Source organism: Eriocheir sinensis, chromosome 34, assembly GCF_024679095.1.
Source record: "Eriocheir sinensis breed Jianghai 21 chromosome 34, ASM2467909v1, whole genome shotgun sequence".
Lineage (NCBI taxonomy): Eukaryota > Metazoa > Arthropoda > Malacostraca > Decapoda > Varunidae > Eriocheir > Eriocheir sinensis.
Genome location: NC_066542.1, coordinates 4,292,163 through 4,310,506, shown reverse-complemented (window position 1 = coordinate 4,310,506; position 18,344 = coordinate 4,292,163). Strand labels below are relative to the sequence as shown.

The 18,344-nt window shown below is 44.2% G+C and overlaps 1 protein-coding gene across 41 annotated transcripts in view; it reads right to left on the bottom strand.

The window, feature by feature from the left end:
• LOC127006931 (microtubule-actin cross-linking factor 1-like) overlaps positions 1-18,344 on the bottom strand; it is a 309,855-nt gene that overhangs the window by 181,594 nt on the left and 109,917 nt on the right. For all 41 annotated transcript variants that reach the window (XM_050877291.1, XM_050877298.1, XM_050877306.1 and 38 more), the window contains 2 exons: positions 9,760-9,927; positions 8,929-9,021 (listed from right to left, as the gene is read on the bottom strand). In XM_050877291.1, the coding sequence (XP_050733248.1) occupies positions 8,929-9,021; positions 9,760-9,927 (261 nt within the window). The remainder of the gene's footprint in view (positions 1-8,928; positions 9,022-9,759; positions 9,928-18,344) is intronic.

The following is an 18,344-nucleotide window of genomic DNA, read 5'->3' as shown; positions in this document are numbered from 1 at the left end:
CACGACCTCGTTACATAAGAAACCAAAGGGAGCACAGAGAGAGAGAGAGAGAGAGAGAGAGAGAGAGAGAGAGAGAGAGAGAGAGAGAGAGAGAGAGAGAGAGAGAGAGAGAGAGGAAGAGAGAAAGTTGCCCTTGCCCGCTCTGCTGTGTGGGCGCCCTTGGTGAGAGGCGGCGGAGGCGTGGGCGCGGGCGTGGGCGGGGCGGCCTAATAAGGTATGGAGTAGGTAAACACATGGAGCCGTCGACACCAGCTGCTTCGAGACACCCACGGGCCCTCAGCTTTGCAGGGGGTGACTTCGGGGGTGAGTTCGGGGCATTGAGGTCTTCAGGTCTTCGGCTCGGGGTGTTCTTGCTAGTGTTTTTTATTGTGTTTCTTTTTGCTGGTTATGTTTGTTTTCTGTTTGTTATTATTTTGTATTTCTCATATTTGTCTCTTTTTTTTCTCTGCCTCTGTTTCCTATCCTGTTTCTTTTCTATTCCTGTTACTCTTCAATTTCCGTTTCCTTCATGTCTTCTCTGTGTCCCCGTTTCTTCTCTGCATGTGCTTTTTGTGGCCGTTTCTTATCCATCCCTCTGTTCCTTCTCTGTTTCTTCTTCCCTGATTTTGTTATCGTTCCTTCCCTCTGTCCTTAATATTTCAGCTGTTCCTCTCAATACCACTACCTTGATCCGGATTCTATATAACCCTAATTCTGCTAATGATCCAAGTCACTGCTATCTAGTCTTCGATCCTTTCTTTTACACACAGCTTCTCCTCCTCCTTCTTCTGGTCCTACCCCCGACTCCTACCGCCTTCTCCTCCTCCTTCTTCTTCTGGTCCTATCCCCGACTCCTACCGCTTTCTCCTCCTCCTTCTTCTGGTCCTATCCCCGACTCCTACCGTCCTCTCCTCCTCCTCCTCCTTCTGGGTCCAACTCCTACTCCAACCCCCTGACCCAACACTAGTTTCCTCCTCCTCCTCTTCCTCCTCCTTCTGGTCAAAGTCCTACCCTCATGACCCTTACCATCTTCGCCTCCTACTAATCCTCACGCTCCTGGTCATACCCTCGCCTCCTACTGCCTCCTCCTCCTCCTCCTCCTCCTCCTCCTGGTTCGAACTCCTACTCATAACCCCTGACTCCAATCATCCTCTCCTCCTCCTCCATCTCCTATCCTATCCCCTCCTCGACCCATACCGGCTTGTCCGACACGCTAACCCACACGAACTCTCACCCACACGCTACCAAAGACGCTCACAACACACACGCCCCGATAGTACGCGAGAACGGACGGCCAAGGCAAGGACGTGGGCGTTGGGTAGCTATTCGTTGCGACAGAGAGAGACGAGGTTGGTATTCTCAGACGCGTCCATCCCTCACATCAACTATTTCCAAAGGCCGAAAAGGAGATCAATCGGGTTCTAAGGAGTCTTGTTTAAGGTTCACGGCACAGGAGAAGGGTCATATTACCACCAGGGTCATTAAACTACCCCTGGAAATGCTTGAAACTCCTACAAAAGCCTTGCCAAATAGGTGTAGCTGCTTGGGTGCCGGAATGTTTAACAATATGGCCATGGCTTTTTGAACACATACAAGGAAGGATATAAAGAGTAATAGGAGGAACTGAATAGTCACCCCTTGAAAGTACTAGATTGGAAGGACACTAGATGGCCAAAAAAGTGAGTATGTGTGGGAGTTATCTGTTACGGCAGACTGATACCAACTTTCTGAACACACACAAGGAGGGATAAAAAGAGTAACAGCAGGATCAGAATGGAGTCACCCCAATGAAAGTACTATGTGGAAGGACACTTAACAAAAAGCGTGTATGTGTGGGAGTTGTGTTACGACAGAGACGAACTTTCCAAACTAGATAGGCGGTGGCTGACTGGTTAGCGTGCCGGCGCCGCGTCCAGGAAGACCCGGGTTCGCGTCCCGCCCGCCGCCACGGCTGGGATTTTTCCAGTCACCGCCGAGTGGCCAAAGATTATCCACATCATGGAGGTATTAAAGATCCACATGCTGTCCTGAAGACCATCTGTCAACCCGGATTCTCTCTCTCTAAAGAGAGGATCAAAGATGAGCTCCGTGGGGAAACATGAGTCAAGCAAGATGGCGCAACTATAACCGGCTGGGGCCGACCATCAGGCCCCACCAAGAAGAAAGTCTATCCCAGTCATGGGCAGAAACGTAATAAATAAATAAAAATGTACTTCCCTTCCCCATGATAGTAGAGAAAAAATAGTTAAGTAAATATACACACCAACACCAAACCACCACCATGAAGGACACACACACACACACACACACACACACACACACACACACACACACACTTATACAAAAAAAGGGAAAGTGCAAAAAAATGGAAAATGTACCTAAATTGACACCTTATCCCTGCAAATTCCTACTCGCCCACGCCCGCACGGGAACCGCCTACATAGTGACTGCATAATGTAAACACACACATTCCTATACACCTTGAAGGCTCAGATTATGCAGAGAGATGAAGAAGTAGAAGTTGGGAGTGAAGGAAAATTGTGACTGTTTTCGTGTATATTCTGAATCGCTGTCTCTTCCTTCCTTCCTTCCTTCCTTCCCTTTCTTCTTTCCTTCTTTTCAGCCAATTGGTTCCATAGTGCTCCTCTTCCTTTACGTTCTGACACCTAATGAGATCTAATAGTGTTCAATCTGATGTCCCAAACCTAATTGCAACTGATTCCACATGTATTCCGAACCGCTATCTCTTTCTAACGACGATTCAATACTATTCGTTTCGTACAGCTCCTCCTCCATTACGATCTGACACTTAATGAGATTTAATACTGTTTGTTTGATGTTTCTACTTCCTAGTGCTCTCTACCTCCATATGTCGTGTCCTGACCTATGCTCTCTCCTCTCTCAAGCTCCTTATTGGGTGCTGGATACCAAGGGACACAATCATCATGTTCCTGGAAGCTGGTGTGAGGCCTCCAAACACCTCCACCTCCTCCCTGGCCGGTACTTTCCCTTTCCTAGACGTGGGCGTTTCCTACCTGCCCGTAACCCACCTACCTACCTACCTACCTATCTGACTCTCTACCTGGTTCTCGCCCACACATCTTTTGAGGGTCAAGGCGAGAGCTGAGGGAGAGGGAGAGGGAAGGGAGACAGAGGGAGTAGTTTTCTCTTCTCGTTCTGGCTCTGTTCTCTCTTCTCTTCTCACTTCGTTTTCTTTCCCTTTTTCATCTTTCTTCTTTTTGTGTCTCTTTCGCTATGTCTTCCTTCCTTCCTTAAACGTAGCTCTCTCACACTGATGTTTCCTGACCTTATCTTCCTCTTCCTAACGCCCTAAGTCCTTATAGATTCCCTTAAGCTGTGTCTAACCTTATCTTTGTCTTCCTAACACTAAGACAACCTCGCATAGTCACTCCAGACCTTCAGTACAGCACCAGACCACGCATATATTGACTCCAGGCTTGCAGTACCTCATTAAACTCCGCATACTGACTCCCGCCCTCAACTCAACGCTCACCAAACCCCGCATAGTGACTCCAGGCCTTCAGCTTCTAACCAAATGACGCATAGTGACTCCCTTCTTCAGTACCGCGACAAACCATAGCGACTTGGGCCTTTAACTACACATAAAACCCCGCATAGTGACTCCCGCCTTCAGTACCGCACCAGACCACTGTGATTCCGGCCTTTACCTACACATAAAACCCCGCATAGTGACTCCCGCCTTCAGTGCCGCACCAGACCACTGTGATTCCGGCCTTTACCTACACATAAAACCCCGCATAGTGACTCCCGCCTTCAGTACTGCACCAAACCACAGCGACTCCGACCTTAAGACCCTGCATGGTGACTCCCGCCCTCAGCTCACGGTCCGCCAAACACCTGTACTCCATCGGCCGGCCATCCCACGCGGCCCAAGAGCAACAACACCCTGCATATACGTCATAATAATAGGTCTTGGCATGTCTTGAGTTGGCATGCTCAGACGCTGCCACCTCTCACATCAACAATTTCCAAAGGCCAAAAAGGAGATCAGTTGGGTTCTAATGAGTGGGTCTTTAGGTTCACGGTACAGAAGAAGGGTCAGACTACCACCAGGGTCATTAAACTGCCCCTGGAAATGCCCTAAACGCCTATGAAAGCCTTGTGGATTGTGTGTACTTGTGCGAGGAGGTGTTGAAGAATATGGGTTTTTGGCATCTTCAAGGGCGTGGAGGCGTGGAGGCGTGGGCGAGGGCGTGGCCGAGGAGCCCCGCCCACGCCAGCCAGCCACCCGACATAGGAGGTTCTTACTCGCCCGCCGCAGCCTGGCTCACACAAAAAAGGGCTTCGGTTTAGTGTGGGCGTTCGGGCTTCGAGTGTCGCCTCTTCCATGACTAAATTTATCCATCTGTGTCTCCCATTTTACTACATCTGGCTAGCTGGCGCGCCCACACACACACACACACACACACACACACACACAGAGAGCAGATGGTGATGATGATGATGATGATAACCGTGTGTGTGTGTGTGTGTGTGTGTGTGTGTGTGTGTGTGTGTGTGTGTGTGTGTGTGTGTGTGTGTGTGTGTGTGTGTGTGTTGCAATACTCTCTTAATGTTGTCAAATTTGTATGTACGTTTATCTTACGCCCACGAAACCTACATAAGAACATAAGAACATAAGAACGCAGGAGTCTACAAGAGGCCGGTAGGCCTGTACGAGGCAGCTCCCTTGACCCTAAGCTCCCGTGTATCTAATCCCACCTAATATCGCTGTCCATGAATTTATCTAGTCTATTTTTGAATGTGACAATTGTATTGGCACTCACCACATGACTGCTAAGCCTATTCCACTCATCCACCACCCTGTTAGTAAACCAATTTTTGCCTATGTCCCTGTTGAATCTGAATTTATCCAGTTTAAATCCGTTACTTCGTGTCCTACCCGGTTCTCTTACCAACAAAACCTTATGAATGTCTCCCTTATTAAAGCCCTTCATCCATTTATAAACCTCGATCATGTCTCCACGCACCCTTCGCCTTTCTAGAGAATGCAAGTTTAACTGTTTGAGTCTTCCCTCGTATGGCAAGTTTCTCAACCCCTGAATCATCTTAGTCATTCTCCTCTGCACCGATTCTAACATTTTGATATCCATTCTATCCTACACACACACACACAAGTTCATGAGGTACACACACACATACACACACACACACTTAGGTAGAAAAACGGGTACACACATACACGTACATACGCACACACACATACATATCCCCCACCCCCACCCCACCCACACACAGCCTCACTAACACCTACACGCGAGCAAGCAAGCATTCATATTTGCCTAACCGCAACACAACTCTATATGATTTCCTGCCTCGACGTAACACAAAAACCTCACTCGATACACTTCAGACCCTTACGAAATCGTCTCTAGGGAAGCTCCAAAATCACTAGAAGACGTGGGGGACTCGTATAAAATTTTAACACTTCACAGAAGCCTTTCCCAACCCCACTTAACCCTTCCCCAATCACCCAAATCCTTCCCAACCCCACTTAACCCTTCCCCAATCACCCAAATCCTTCCCAACCCCACTTAACCCTTCCCCAATCACCCAAATCCTTCCCAACCCCACTTAACCCTTCCCCAATCACCCAAATCCTTCCCAACCCCACTTAACCTTTCCCCAATCACCCAAATCCTTCCCAACCCCACTTAACCCTTCCCCAATCACCCAAATCCTTCCCAACCCCACTTAACCCTTCCCCAATCACCCAAATCCTTCCCAACCCCACATAACTTTTCCCCAACCTCCCAATCTCCCCCCCCCCCCAACAACTCACAGAACCCCTCCCTAATCCCCCATCACTGCCCCTATATAAGAAAGTACAGATGAGTGGGCAGAAGAGAGGTCAGTTTCGAAGGGTGAGGTGTCTTGAAACTCTCCTCTTGAAAACGATCTAAAAAAAAAATATCTAACCCTTTTGCGTTGGACTCTAAGACCTTGAGGGGAGTTCGGACTGGAAGCTCAAGTGAAAGGGAATTGTACTCTATGTGCCTCGAGGACTGGGTGTATAAGGTCCATGTTTTTGAAGGTCCATGTTCGTAAAGGTCCATGTTCGTGAAGGAGGTCCCATGTTCTCAAAGGTCCATATTCTTAACCATTTCGGAGCCCAAGCACACACACACACACACACACACACACACACACACACACACACACACACACACACACACACACATATACAGACATTTGACAAACCCAGCCTCTATTCTATATACATCCAGCTATTTATCTGTACTGAAGTCAGCACCCTCTAGACTTCATCTCCAGCCTCAAAATCAGCTTCCATTCCCCCTATATCTATCTACCAATTAAGTTATTATCAACATCATCCCTTCGACTTCATCACTAGCCCTAAACCCAGCATCCATTGTATCTAAATCCATCTATCTATCTCTCTCTCTTTCTTAAGTTAGCATTCTCTCGTCTTCATCTCCAGCCTCCCAAAACCAGCTTCCATTCCATCTACCTATATATTGAGTTATTATCGACAGCATCCCTTCGACTTCATCTCCAGCCCCATCACCAGCCTCTTAGTCACGTCAGTTAATCCTCTCCATCCCTTATAGCCTCTCATGACCCGACTCACTCTCATCCTCCTTAGCCAACCCTTTTGTCTGGGCTTACTGGGTTCGTTTCGCTCCTTAAAAAGACCCTTGCCATCCTCCCTCGGCTCCATTACCGGCACTAACCCATACACGGTGGTCTTAGAAGCTGCTCCTCCTCCTCCTCAGGCAATAAAGACACGTTAGTCACCCTTAGTCATACTCCTGTTAGGTTTGATGATTCGGGTACGGAGGATATGGATGCTACAGTGATTCTCTGCATAAGTATTCGATTTTCTATACTGTTCATGCGTTTCCTTTCCTCTCCATCCACCTCCCGTCCATAATATAATTCAATACCACCACCACCACCACCACCACCTACCTCTCTGCAGCATCCACGGCGTTTGAAGATACATTAACAAAATCAACATCAACAAATCATGGATACATATAGATAGGTAGACAGATAGATAGATAGATAGATAAGATAGGTAGATAGATATGTCCTACCCCTTCTCCCTCGACCTTCTTCTCTCTTCCTTCTATACTGTCAATCTTCCATTTTCTTCACTTCTCTTCCTTCTACCTCTCTCTCTCTCTAGGTCTTCCTCTCTTCCTTTCTTTCCTCTCCTTCCATTCTTATTTCTTCTTCTTCCTTTTATCTTTCTCTCTCTAGGTCTTCCTCTCTTCCTTTCTTTCCTCTCCTTCCATTCTTATTTCTTATTCTTATTTCTATCTTTCTCTCTCTTGGTCTTCCTCTCTTCCTATCTATCCTGTTCCATTTTCATTACTTCCTTCTACTTCTTCCTCGGTTTTCCTTTCCTTCTTCCTCTTCAGTTCTGTCCTTCCCTTCTCATTACTTCGTCTTCCTATATATACAAAGGTAGAATTGGTCTCACCGATGGCTCTTGGGCGGGACGAAGGACACACACATTTACAAGGCATTAGCGAGGAGAGGAACAAAAGTCACACCAACAGAGAAGTCTTTTGCAATGTTCTCCTTCTTGGTCTCGCTGTCTCGAACCCGCCCAGACAGTCATCCAGTCAGTCAACCCGCCCCTCATCCATCACTCTTTCCGACACACACACACACACACACACACACACACACACACACACGTAGAATTAGCTAGCTCGTGTAAAAGTCTCCGGTATTTGACATCCGCGTTTCGCTCATCTCAACTCTGGTCGGCATTCTCAGAGACGCTTCCAAATCTAACATCAACTATTTTCAAAGCCCCCAAAAGTAGATTAATCGGGTTCTCATGAGTGTTCTTTCACGTTCACGGTATAAAAGCTTCATCAAACTACCACTAGGGGCATAAAACCACCCCTGGAAATACACACAACCACTACCAAAGCCTTAAGTGTGGGTGTGTGAGCTTCGAATTGTTTAAGAATGTGGACTTTAAATTTGAAAACGAGGGACAGTCTCCGGCGCCTCCTCGCTGCCCTGGGCTTCATCAAACTACCACTATGAGCATAAAACCACCCCTGGAAATACACACAACCACTACCAAAGCCTTCCTAAATCTGGGTGTGTGAACTCCGAAATGTTTAAGAATGTGGACTTTAAATTTGAAAACGAGGGACAGTCTCCGGCGCCTCCTCGCTGCCCTGGGCTTCATCAAACTACCACTTGGGGCATAAAACCACCCCTGGAAATACACACAACCACCAATACCAAAGCCTTACTAAATGTGGGATTGTGTGCGATTCGAAATGTTGAAGAATGTGGACTTTAAATTTGAAGACGAGGGACAGTCTCCGCCGCCTCCTCGCTTACCCTGGGCCTCCGTGACTCAGCAGCGGCAGCGGGGATAAAAAGGGTTCGTGAGGTTCCTGGGGCGGCTCCTTAGATGGGTGACAGTGACGAAGGGGCGCAGGCCGACACGTGAAGGGCGGCCGCTACCTGTACTACATCGCCGCCTCCTTCAGTAGCGGGTTTTAGGGGAATATTCGTCTCTCTCAATCTTCCTACTTCCCTCTATTTCTCTCTCTTCTTTCCTTCCTTCCTTCCTACACTTTCTCTTATCTGTCTCTTCTCTCTTCCTCATATACATTTCTCTCTTCAGCAGCTCTTCTTAGGATCCTCTTTTTCTCTTTTTCTCTCTACCTTCCTACTTCCTCTCTTTTTTTCTCTCTCTTCTCCTATTCCTTTTCCCTGCTATCCTTTCTTCCTTGCATATATCTCCTCCCTCAGTAGTTCTTTATAGCTTCTCTTACCGACGAGGAATTAGAAGAACAAGAAGAAAAAAAAGAAAATCAGTAACTTCGTGAATCTGCAAAATACCAAGAGATAGAAGGAAAAGACTGCCATACAAAACCTGCTAAGGAGTAAGGACCAATCACGTACCTGGAAGTGGAGGATGATGGTCCATATTAGGCCGAGGGTCAGTTTGGGGTTCCCGTCGACAATGTCCTCACAACGGATGTTCACGAGCTTGATCTGGCGAGGGGAAGGAAGACACAACACCGTAAGAGAGTGAGTTCGAAGAGGCGAGACTGACTTAGTGTTGAATTGCATCTAAGTAGGAGAGGAAAACAATGGATCTAAGTGCTAATTTGTAACTTGCTAAGAGTGAAAGGAATAGGAAAATGAGACTAGAGGCAAAATTAGAACTTGCTATGAGTGAAAATTTGGAACTAAGGGTAAAATTCAAGTTGAGTTTGTGTGTGTTTAGATGTGTGTGTGTGTGTGTGTGTGTGTGTGTGTGTGTGCGTGTGCGTGTGTGTGTGTGTGTGTGTGTGTGAAAACAAAACTCTACGGGTGCCACACTTCAAAATAACCTCTTCCCTAAAATAACTCTGCGGGCACAACACATAAAAGGGAGACAGACCATAAGAGAGTAAGCAAGAAGACGATTTAGAGGAAGAAAACAAAAGAAAGAAGTTAAGAATCGAGTTGGCATTAAGAGAAGAAAAGAGAGAGAAGATGAGAGTCGACTATGCATTGAACAGAGCCCAAAAAACCTACCTTGTAATATCTCAGAAAGCAGATGAAGCAAATAAAGATAGAGATGGAGAAAACAAAAGATAAAAGATAAAAAAGTTACAGTAGTAGTAGTAATCATAGTAGTAGTAGTAGTAGTAGTAGTAGTAGTAGTAGTAGTAGTAGTAGTAGTAGGAGTAGGAGGAGGAGGAGGAGGAGGAGGAATAGGCATCAAATAAGGCCCCAGCTACCCACCTTGCGGTATCTGAGGAAGTCGAGGGTGAGCTGGACGTTCTGCAGCATGTGGAAGCGGAGGCGGCCCCGCTCCCTCGGCAGGTGCTCGCCCGACAGCACCTCCAGCAGCGAGATGAGGTTGTGGCCATCTCGCAGGTCCTCGAATAGGTCCCGCACCTGCTTGCCCGCCTGCGAGGAAACGGAGGAGAAGAAGTATGTTAGATAAGACTTTTCTGGTGAGGGTTTAGGTGTGTGTGTGTGTGTGTGTGTGTGTGTGTGTGTGTGTGTGTGTGTGTGTGTGGACTAAACTTATGAATTAGACAAGCTTTTTCTGGTGATTTCGTGTTTACAGTGATGAAAACAATTGCTGTGCTTACAAAATACGTGGTTATGTCTAAACACTGGTGCGTCCGTACTTGTTGGCGAGAGAAATACGAAATAATAATACAATAAGAATACAGAATATCGAATCAATGAGGCAGGAACAGGAAGGAGTACGTCAATAGGAACAAAAATGACGAAAAAATGGGAAATGATAAAAAAAGGGAAAAATACAGCATAAATAATGTTATCTTTAGGGTAAGCTTATGTATTCGATTTCCAAGTGCCAACTCAAACCTACGTAACCTTGAGCACATGTCCCTTACCTTGTCTAACCTAACCCACTCTTAAAACTTTGAAACGGACCCTGATGCACTTGACAGGGGCATTAGAAGAGGTCGCTATAAGAAGGGTAAACATACATATTCGATTTTATAAGGGCAACTCAAACTAACCTAACCTTAACCATATGTCCTTTACCTTGTCTAACCTAATCCACCCTTAAAACCTTGAAACAGACCCTTATGCACTTGATAGGAGGGTCAGACGAGGGTAAGCTTATGTACTCGAGTTCTGAAGGCCAACTCAAACTAACCTGACCTTAACCATATGTCCCTTACCTTGTCTAACCTAACCCACTCTTAAAAGCTTGAAACGGACCCTTATGCACTTGATAGGGGCATTAGACGAGCTTGCTATATGAAGGGAAAACATACATATTCGATTTTCAAGGGCCAACTCAAACCTACGTAATCTTAATATGACCCTTACCTTGCCTAACCTAACCCACTCTTAAAAGCTTGAAACGGGCCCTTATGTACTTGATAGGAGGGTCAGACGAGGGTAAGCTCATGTATTCGATTTCCAAAGGCCAGCTCAAACTAATCTAACCCATGTCCATTACTCTGCCTAACCTAAACCACTCTTAAAAGCTTGAAACGGACCCTTATGTACTTGATAGGAGGGTCAGACGAGCTTGTTATCTTATGGGTAAGCTTACGTATTCGATTTCCAAGGGCCAACTCAAGCTAACCTAACCCCTAACCACATTTTCCATTAGTCTCCCTCTTCACGTTTTCTCTCATGCTGGTTTGCTCTCTACCTGCGCTCTCCTTCCCTCCCGTTTTCTTTACACCCTCGGAGATCATCAGGGAGGCGACCCTCATCCAAGGTATTGTTTATTCTCGTCAGGGGCTGCAAGGGACGTGATGGTTGTGGTTCTTGTCCTTCCTTGCTTCCTTCTTTCTTTCGTTCTCTCTTTCTTGTGTGTTCCTTCTCTTTCTCCTCTCTTCTCTTATCTCTCCTCTTTTTCTATATCATTGTCCTTCCCTCTTTCCTTCCTTCTTAACTTTCTTGTATTTCTCCTCTCTCTTCTCTTCTCTTCCTCTCTCTCCTTCATATTCTTCTTCCTTCTTTCCTTGGCCCGTTTGTGTTCCTCTCTCCTCTCCTTCTCTTTTCCTCTTTTATCGTCTTTAATCTGTCTCATTCCTTCTCTCTCCCTTTATCCTTCATTCTACTTCTACTGTTTCTTCTCTTCTCTTCTCTTTTCTCTCTCTCTCTCTCTCTCTCTCTCTCTCTCTCTCTCTCTCTCTCTCTCTCTCTCTCTCTCTCTCTCTCTCGACTTGGTATTCTACAAGCGAGGCATCAACGTAATAATGCATGGGGGAAAGTGTGTGTGTGTGTGTGTGTGTGTGTGTGTGTGTGTGTGTGTGTGTGTGTGTGTGTGTGTGTGTGTGGGCACGTGAAGAACACACACACACACACACACACGGGACAAAATGGTCACTATGATTTATTTACGAACTTGGGAATAATTTGAAATGAAGAATTGAATATGAAAAAAAATAACTAAAAAGAAAAGAAAAAGAAAGAAAGGGAAAGAAAAAAAATCAATATTTTCTTTCTTCCTTCCATTATAACTTGCCTTTCTCTCTCTCCCTCCTTCACTTCCTTCCTTCCTCATTCCCTTCTCTTCTCTCTCTCTCTCTCTCTCTCTCTCTCTCTCTCTCTCTCTCTCTCTCTCTCTCTCTCTCTCTCTCTCTCTCTCTCATTCCTTTCCTCCTCCTTCCTTCCTTCCTTCTTTCCTCTCTTATCATTCTCCTCTTGCTAAACACACTGTCCTTCCCTTCCTCCCCTTCTCTCTCTCTCCCTCATTCTTTATTAGGTGTGTGTGTGTGTGTGTGTGTGTGTGTGTGTGTGTGTGTGTGTGTGTCTCTCTCTCTCTCTCTCTCTCTCTCTCTCTCTCTCTCTCTCTCTCTCTCTCTCTCTCTCTCTCTCTCTCTCTCTCTGTCCTTATGACCTTGCTATCGTAACCCACCTCACCACCTCTCTTCCACCCACCTCCCACCCACCTCTTCCACCCACCACCCACCCACCTCTTTCTCCCACCCATCGTCCACCCTTTCGACCTTGCCACTAGTTTCACCCGACCCGCCCATTCCCACCCATCCCCACCCATCCTCGTCCCATCCCGTCCCCGCCCAAGGTTAAAAGAGCGAATAGGCGGATGGATAGCGTGCAAATCAAGGCCGTGAAATGCTGTGAATATGTGTGTGTGTGTGTGTGTGTGTGTGTGTGTGTGTGTGTGTGTGTGTGTGTGTGAGGGTGGGTGGGGTGGAGGAGGAGGATAGGGGGGATGGGGGGTTGTGCGTATGTGTGTGTATGTGTGTGTGTGTGTGTGTGTGTGTGTGTGTGTGTGTGTGTGTGTGTGTGTGTGTGTGTGTGTGTGTGTTAGACCTGTTAGTAATATGTACTCTGTTACGCACTCATGCACTCACTCACACACTCGCTCACGCACTCACTCACTCACTCTCTCTACTTCCTGATTCATGGGTCTTCTTCCTCTTTCCTCTTCCTTTTGTTACTCGCTGTCTCGCTTACTCGCTTACTCGTTCTTTATTATACTAGTTTAGGTTCTGTTTCACACGTGTTTCTTTTGTTTCACCGTTCTAACTCTTCTTCTGTTCTTTCCTTTTCTTTCAGTCAATCACTCAATCAGTATGTTTGTTCTCTCGCTAGTTTTCAGTCAGTCACCCAGTATGTCAATCAGTTTATTCTCTCGTTTGTTGTCAATCAATCAGTCAGTCAGTGAGTCAGTCAAGTCTTCACCGTTTCATAACTTAACCATTAAAGAAAAGCCAACCACGTTCCATGCACGCAACAACAAAAAACAATAACAACAACGATGTAATAATAATAATAATAATAATAATAATAATAATAATAATAATAATAATAATAATAATAATAATAATACAACAAAAAGGAAGAAGGAAGGAAAGGATGTGGCACAGGAGAAGACGAGGAGAAGAGAAGGAAGGAAGAAAAGGTTATAGCAAAAAGAGAGAAAGTAAAAAGGAGTTGAACGGAAAAGAAAGAAGACGAGAAGACAAAGAGAGGAAAGAATGAAGAAAAGGAAAGAAGGAACATTTGCAACCAACTTCTGAGGAAAAAATAATGATACGAGTAAATAAAAAAACAATACTTCTTTTACGAGTCAAAAGGAGAGAGGTAAAAAGGACAAGGAGAAGAAGGAATAAGGAAGAAAACATTAAAAAAAAAAGAGAGAGAATTCGCAACTTAATGAATAAAAAAGAATGAAGCTACGAATGAATTAATTAAAAACCTTCTCATAAAACTCTGAAGGAAAGAAACACTAAAAGCAGTATAAGAAACACCACAACACAATAACTTAAGGGAAAACAGATCGGACCCGAAGCTAAGAGGAACATCAACACACACACCAACCAGCCCAGACCAGGACCAAGACCCTCATTTCGTCTTATCAGAGAGGGTCGATTGGAAGGAGCGAGGGAGGGTATAGACGACACAAACGGACACACAAAACTATAGGTGCAAGGAGTTTTACTAGGCTGTGCTATATAGGAGAAAGAGAGAGAGGGAGGGGGAGTATAGATGACAGAAAAGGAAGCAGAAGAAGAAGGATGATACAGTTACATATAAGAGAGCGAGAGAGTATAGATGACAGAAACGGAGAAGGCACAAGACTATAGGTACGAAACGGAAGGTATAGATGCCATAAACGGAGGCACACGACTATCCATGCAAGAGTTACACATAGGAGGGAAGTTATAGACGACACAAACGGAGGCAGTATAAAGCACGAGAGGGAGGTTATAGACGCCAGAAAGGGAGGTTGTACAAAGCTATAGATGACAGAAAGGGAGGCAAACGACTATAGCAGCGAGAATTACATATGGAAAAGGAGACTATAGATGACAGAAAGGGTGGCAGCTGTGAGTTACATACAGAAGGGGAGGGTATAGACGCCAGAAAGGGAGGTCGTACAAAGCTATAGATGACAGAAAGGGAGGCAAACGCCTATAGCAGCGAGAATTACATATGGAAAAGGAGACTATAGATGACAGAAAGGGTGGCAGCTGTGAGTTACATACAGAAGGGGAGAGTATAGACGCCAGAAGGGAGGGATCGAGGCACAAGACTATAGGAGCGAGGGTTGTTACTCACTAGGTTGTGCTGTACAGGAGGAAGCGACCAGATGTAACTGTGGAGCCGCTTAGGACTGGATTCTACCCTTAACCTCCGCTGGTCGGTGCGAGAACGAACAAGAGGGAAACGAAAGGCGGGACGTGAGGTAAGGACGAGGACGAGGACGAGGGCGAGGACGAGGAGGGACGTAAGGGAAGGGACGGGCGTTTTGTACTGAGAGGGAGTGATCATTGAGGGATAGACTGAAGGGGATAGAAGGAAGGTGACTGAATGGAAAGGCAAAATACATATTTCAAGTTGAGGAACGGATTGAAAAACTCGAACCGAAAGTAGACACGGAACAAAGATGTAAAAATAACGACAGTGTAATCAGAAGACGAAGAAAACGACACACAAGAAGAAAATAACGAAAAAATAAATACGAAATAAATTGTAAATGAAGAATGTAGACAGTCAGTAAGACTTCGTAGTAGCACAGTCAAGAAAGGGAGACGGGAAGAGACGGGAAGGGCGGGAGGGAATGGGGGGGGGGGGGACATGAGCTAGCGAAAATATAGTGAAGTATTGAGGGAGGGGAAGGGAGGGGGAGGGAGGGAAAGGGGGAGGGAGGGAAGATGCTAAAAGTCCTGTCTAATAACACTAGACAGACAGACACTCAGATAAGAAATATTAACTAGTGAATACTCCGTTCAAGCTAACTAGGCGAATAAGCTCCTCCCCCTTGCATAGTCACTAATATCTGCACGGAGCATCATGATAAGACTATGGATAAACACACACACTATATGGAGAGACTAATGTAGGTAAATGTTGAATATATATATAAGGATAAGAAATACTAGTCTGATCATATTGAGGCTACGTAGAAACACTAGTATTGGTAGATGAGAAATATTATAAGAATAAGATTTACTAGTTTGAGCAATTTGACACTACGTAGAAATGCTAATATTGGCACAAGTATATAAGGAAAAGAATTATTAGACAGAGCAAAGTGAAGCAACGTTGAAACACTAATATTGGTGATGACAAATATATAAGAAGAATAAGATTTACTAGTTTGAAGAAATTGACAGTACTAACTAACATTGACACTAGGAATATAAGAACAAGAAGTATTACCTCTAGAACTGACTCTATATAAACTTTAATAGTGACAATATATTTAACTGAAAGACTACGTAAAAACACTGATATTGACACACGTATTTAAGAACATGGAAAAATATCAGACATCACATTAACGTTATAGAGATCCACAAATATTGACACATAACACGTATAGCAAAGACACACCTATATATAACAGATACTATGTCCTTGCTATACAGAACTTAAGCGTCATTCACAAGGCAAGAGGATAAATATACGAGGAATAGCACATATCAATAGCTCCAGGCCTGTATTCTCAAACATTTCGGTTCTCACAAACCCACATTGGACAAGTCTTTCGTAGGGGCTCTGTTAGTATTGCCAAGGGTAGTTTTATGAGTCTGGTGATCGTCTGACAAGGCTTCCGCTGTACCATGAACGTGAAAACACACTCATGGGAACCCAGAACCGGAGTCATCTCTATTGTGGCCTTTGGAAATGGTTGTGAGAGCTTGGAGCGTCTGAGAATATAGGTCTGAAGAGAGATTCAAGCGGCGTCATGCAAGGGATTGGAGAGGGAATGGAGTGGGTGTGTCTGTTGCAAATCACCACCACCATTACTACCAGCGCCGCCACCACAACCCCACCAGACAGCCAGACAACTAATGACAGGGAGAGCAGAGGAAGTGGTGCGTTCGGCCTGGCCTGCTGCACCGAATAGCCTGCCAATAACTCACTGATTGACTCCCTCCCTCGGAAAATAGATAGGGTGTCCGTGTCAAATTTCAATGGGAAGGGAAACTATATATAATTTTAGCGTACGACCAATTATTTTTTGTAGGTTAAAAAGAGAGTAACGAGAGAACTTAATCTAGATGATGTTTGTGTGTAAGAATTTGGAAGGAAAGAAAGTAATATTTATAGAATGTTAATGTATACGACCAATTAGAATATAAGAAGATAGCGATAGTTTTTTTCATGTTGGTGGGTTAAGAAAAGTAATGAAACGACTTAATCTATATGGTGTTAGTGTCAGAATTTTGAAAGAAAGGAAGGTAATATTTGTAGAATGTTAATGTATACGACCAATTAGAATATAGGAAGCTAACGATATTTTTTTTATGTTGGTGGGTTAAGTAAGTAAGGAAACGATTTAATCTATATGGTGTTAGTGTGTCAAGACTTTGGAAAGGAAGGAAAATAATATATAGAATGTTAATGTATACGACCAATTAGATTATAGGTATCTAGCGATAGTTTTTCCTTTTGGTGGGTTTAGAAATATAACGATACAACTAACTTAATATAGATGGTGTTATAAATACTATGTCAAATTTTGGTTAGTCATACGGTGGGTGCCAATATGTAAAATTTTGCTTGGAAACTTATAAATAGATAAAAACAATATATACATACCCAATCATCGTGTTTTTTTTCGCTTAATTTAGAAACGTAACAAAATATTTACCTTATAGCCAAATTTTCAGTCTGGGAAGCTGCAGACGGTTCAGTTCATGCAATAACTAGACTACAACAACCTTCTACAGTAACTAAGTCGACCTTCTGCCAACGCTACGTCAACTACAAACAACACACACACACACACAAACGCACACACAGGAACAAAGTGAATGCAGTGCAGGGCAAACTCGGGCAAACTCAGATGCTTACAAACTAACAACGCGCGCTACTCAGTGGAAAAAACAACATCAACAGCGGCAACACGAAGGGGAGAGTAAAAATAAATAAAAATAAATGTAAACAAAAATCGAAAACCTAAAATATATATAAAAAAAGTTAATATAAAGATGGATAAAACTCAGCTTACAACTCAGATGCTTACAAACTAACAACGCGCGCTACTCAGTGAACAAAAACAACATCAACAGCGGCAACACAAAGGGGAGATTAAAAATAAATATAAATAAATGTAAACAAAAATCGAAAACCTAAAATATATATAAAAAAAGTTAATGTAAAGATAAATAAAACGTGACAAGTATTTATAGGAAACGAAAATAATGAGGAAAAAATGTCCCGGAAAACTTGAGTGTATTTAAACATTTCCTTAAAAAATACAAAAAAACGAACCAAATAAAAAAAAAACTGCAATATTAAAACAAAAACAAGTATAAAAAAACCTCGGGAACGAAAAACTACTCAAAAATATACCGAGAAAAAACGAGAAAAAACAAAGAAAACACAAATGATAGACGGAAGCTTAAAAGTGAGAGCGATACAGCCAGCAAGTACGAATCAAAAAACAAAATAAATCAGACTACCAAACGACAGACCGCGAAACTAAGACAGCCCAATGACATACGGGCGAGCTGAGAGATACCAAGGAAAAGAAGCCAATAAGAAAGAAGGGACTCTAAGCCACTCTATGGAGGCGATATATAGGGAAAATTACAACCAGCAAAATACGAAAATAAGAAACAACAAAATAATCAGACTACCAAATGACTGAGCGAAACTAAGACAGCCCAATGACATACGGGCGAGCTGAGAACTACCATGGAAAAGAAGCCAAAAAGAAAGAAGGGACTCTAAGCCACTCTATGGAGGCGATATATAGAGAAAATTACAACCAGCAAAATACGAAATAAAACACAACAAAGTACTCAGACTACCAAATGACAGAGAGCGAAACTAAGACAGCTCAACAACATACCAGCGAGCTTAGGTTTTACGAGCTGAGAGAGACCAAGGAAGAAGCGAAG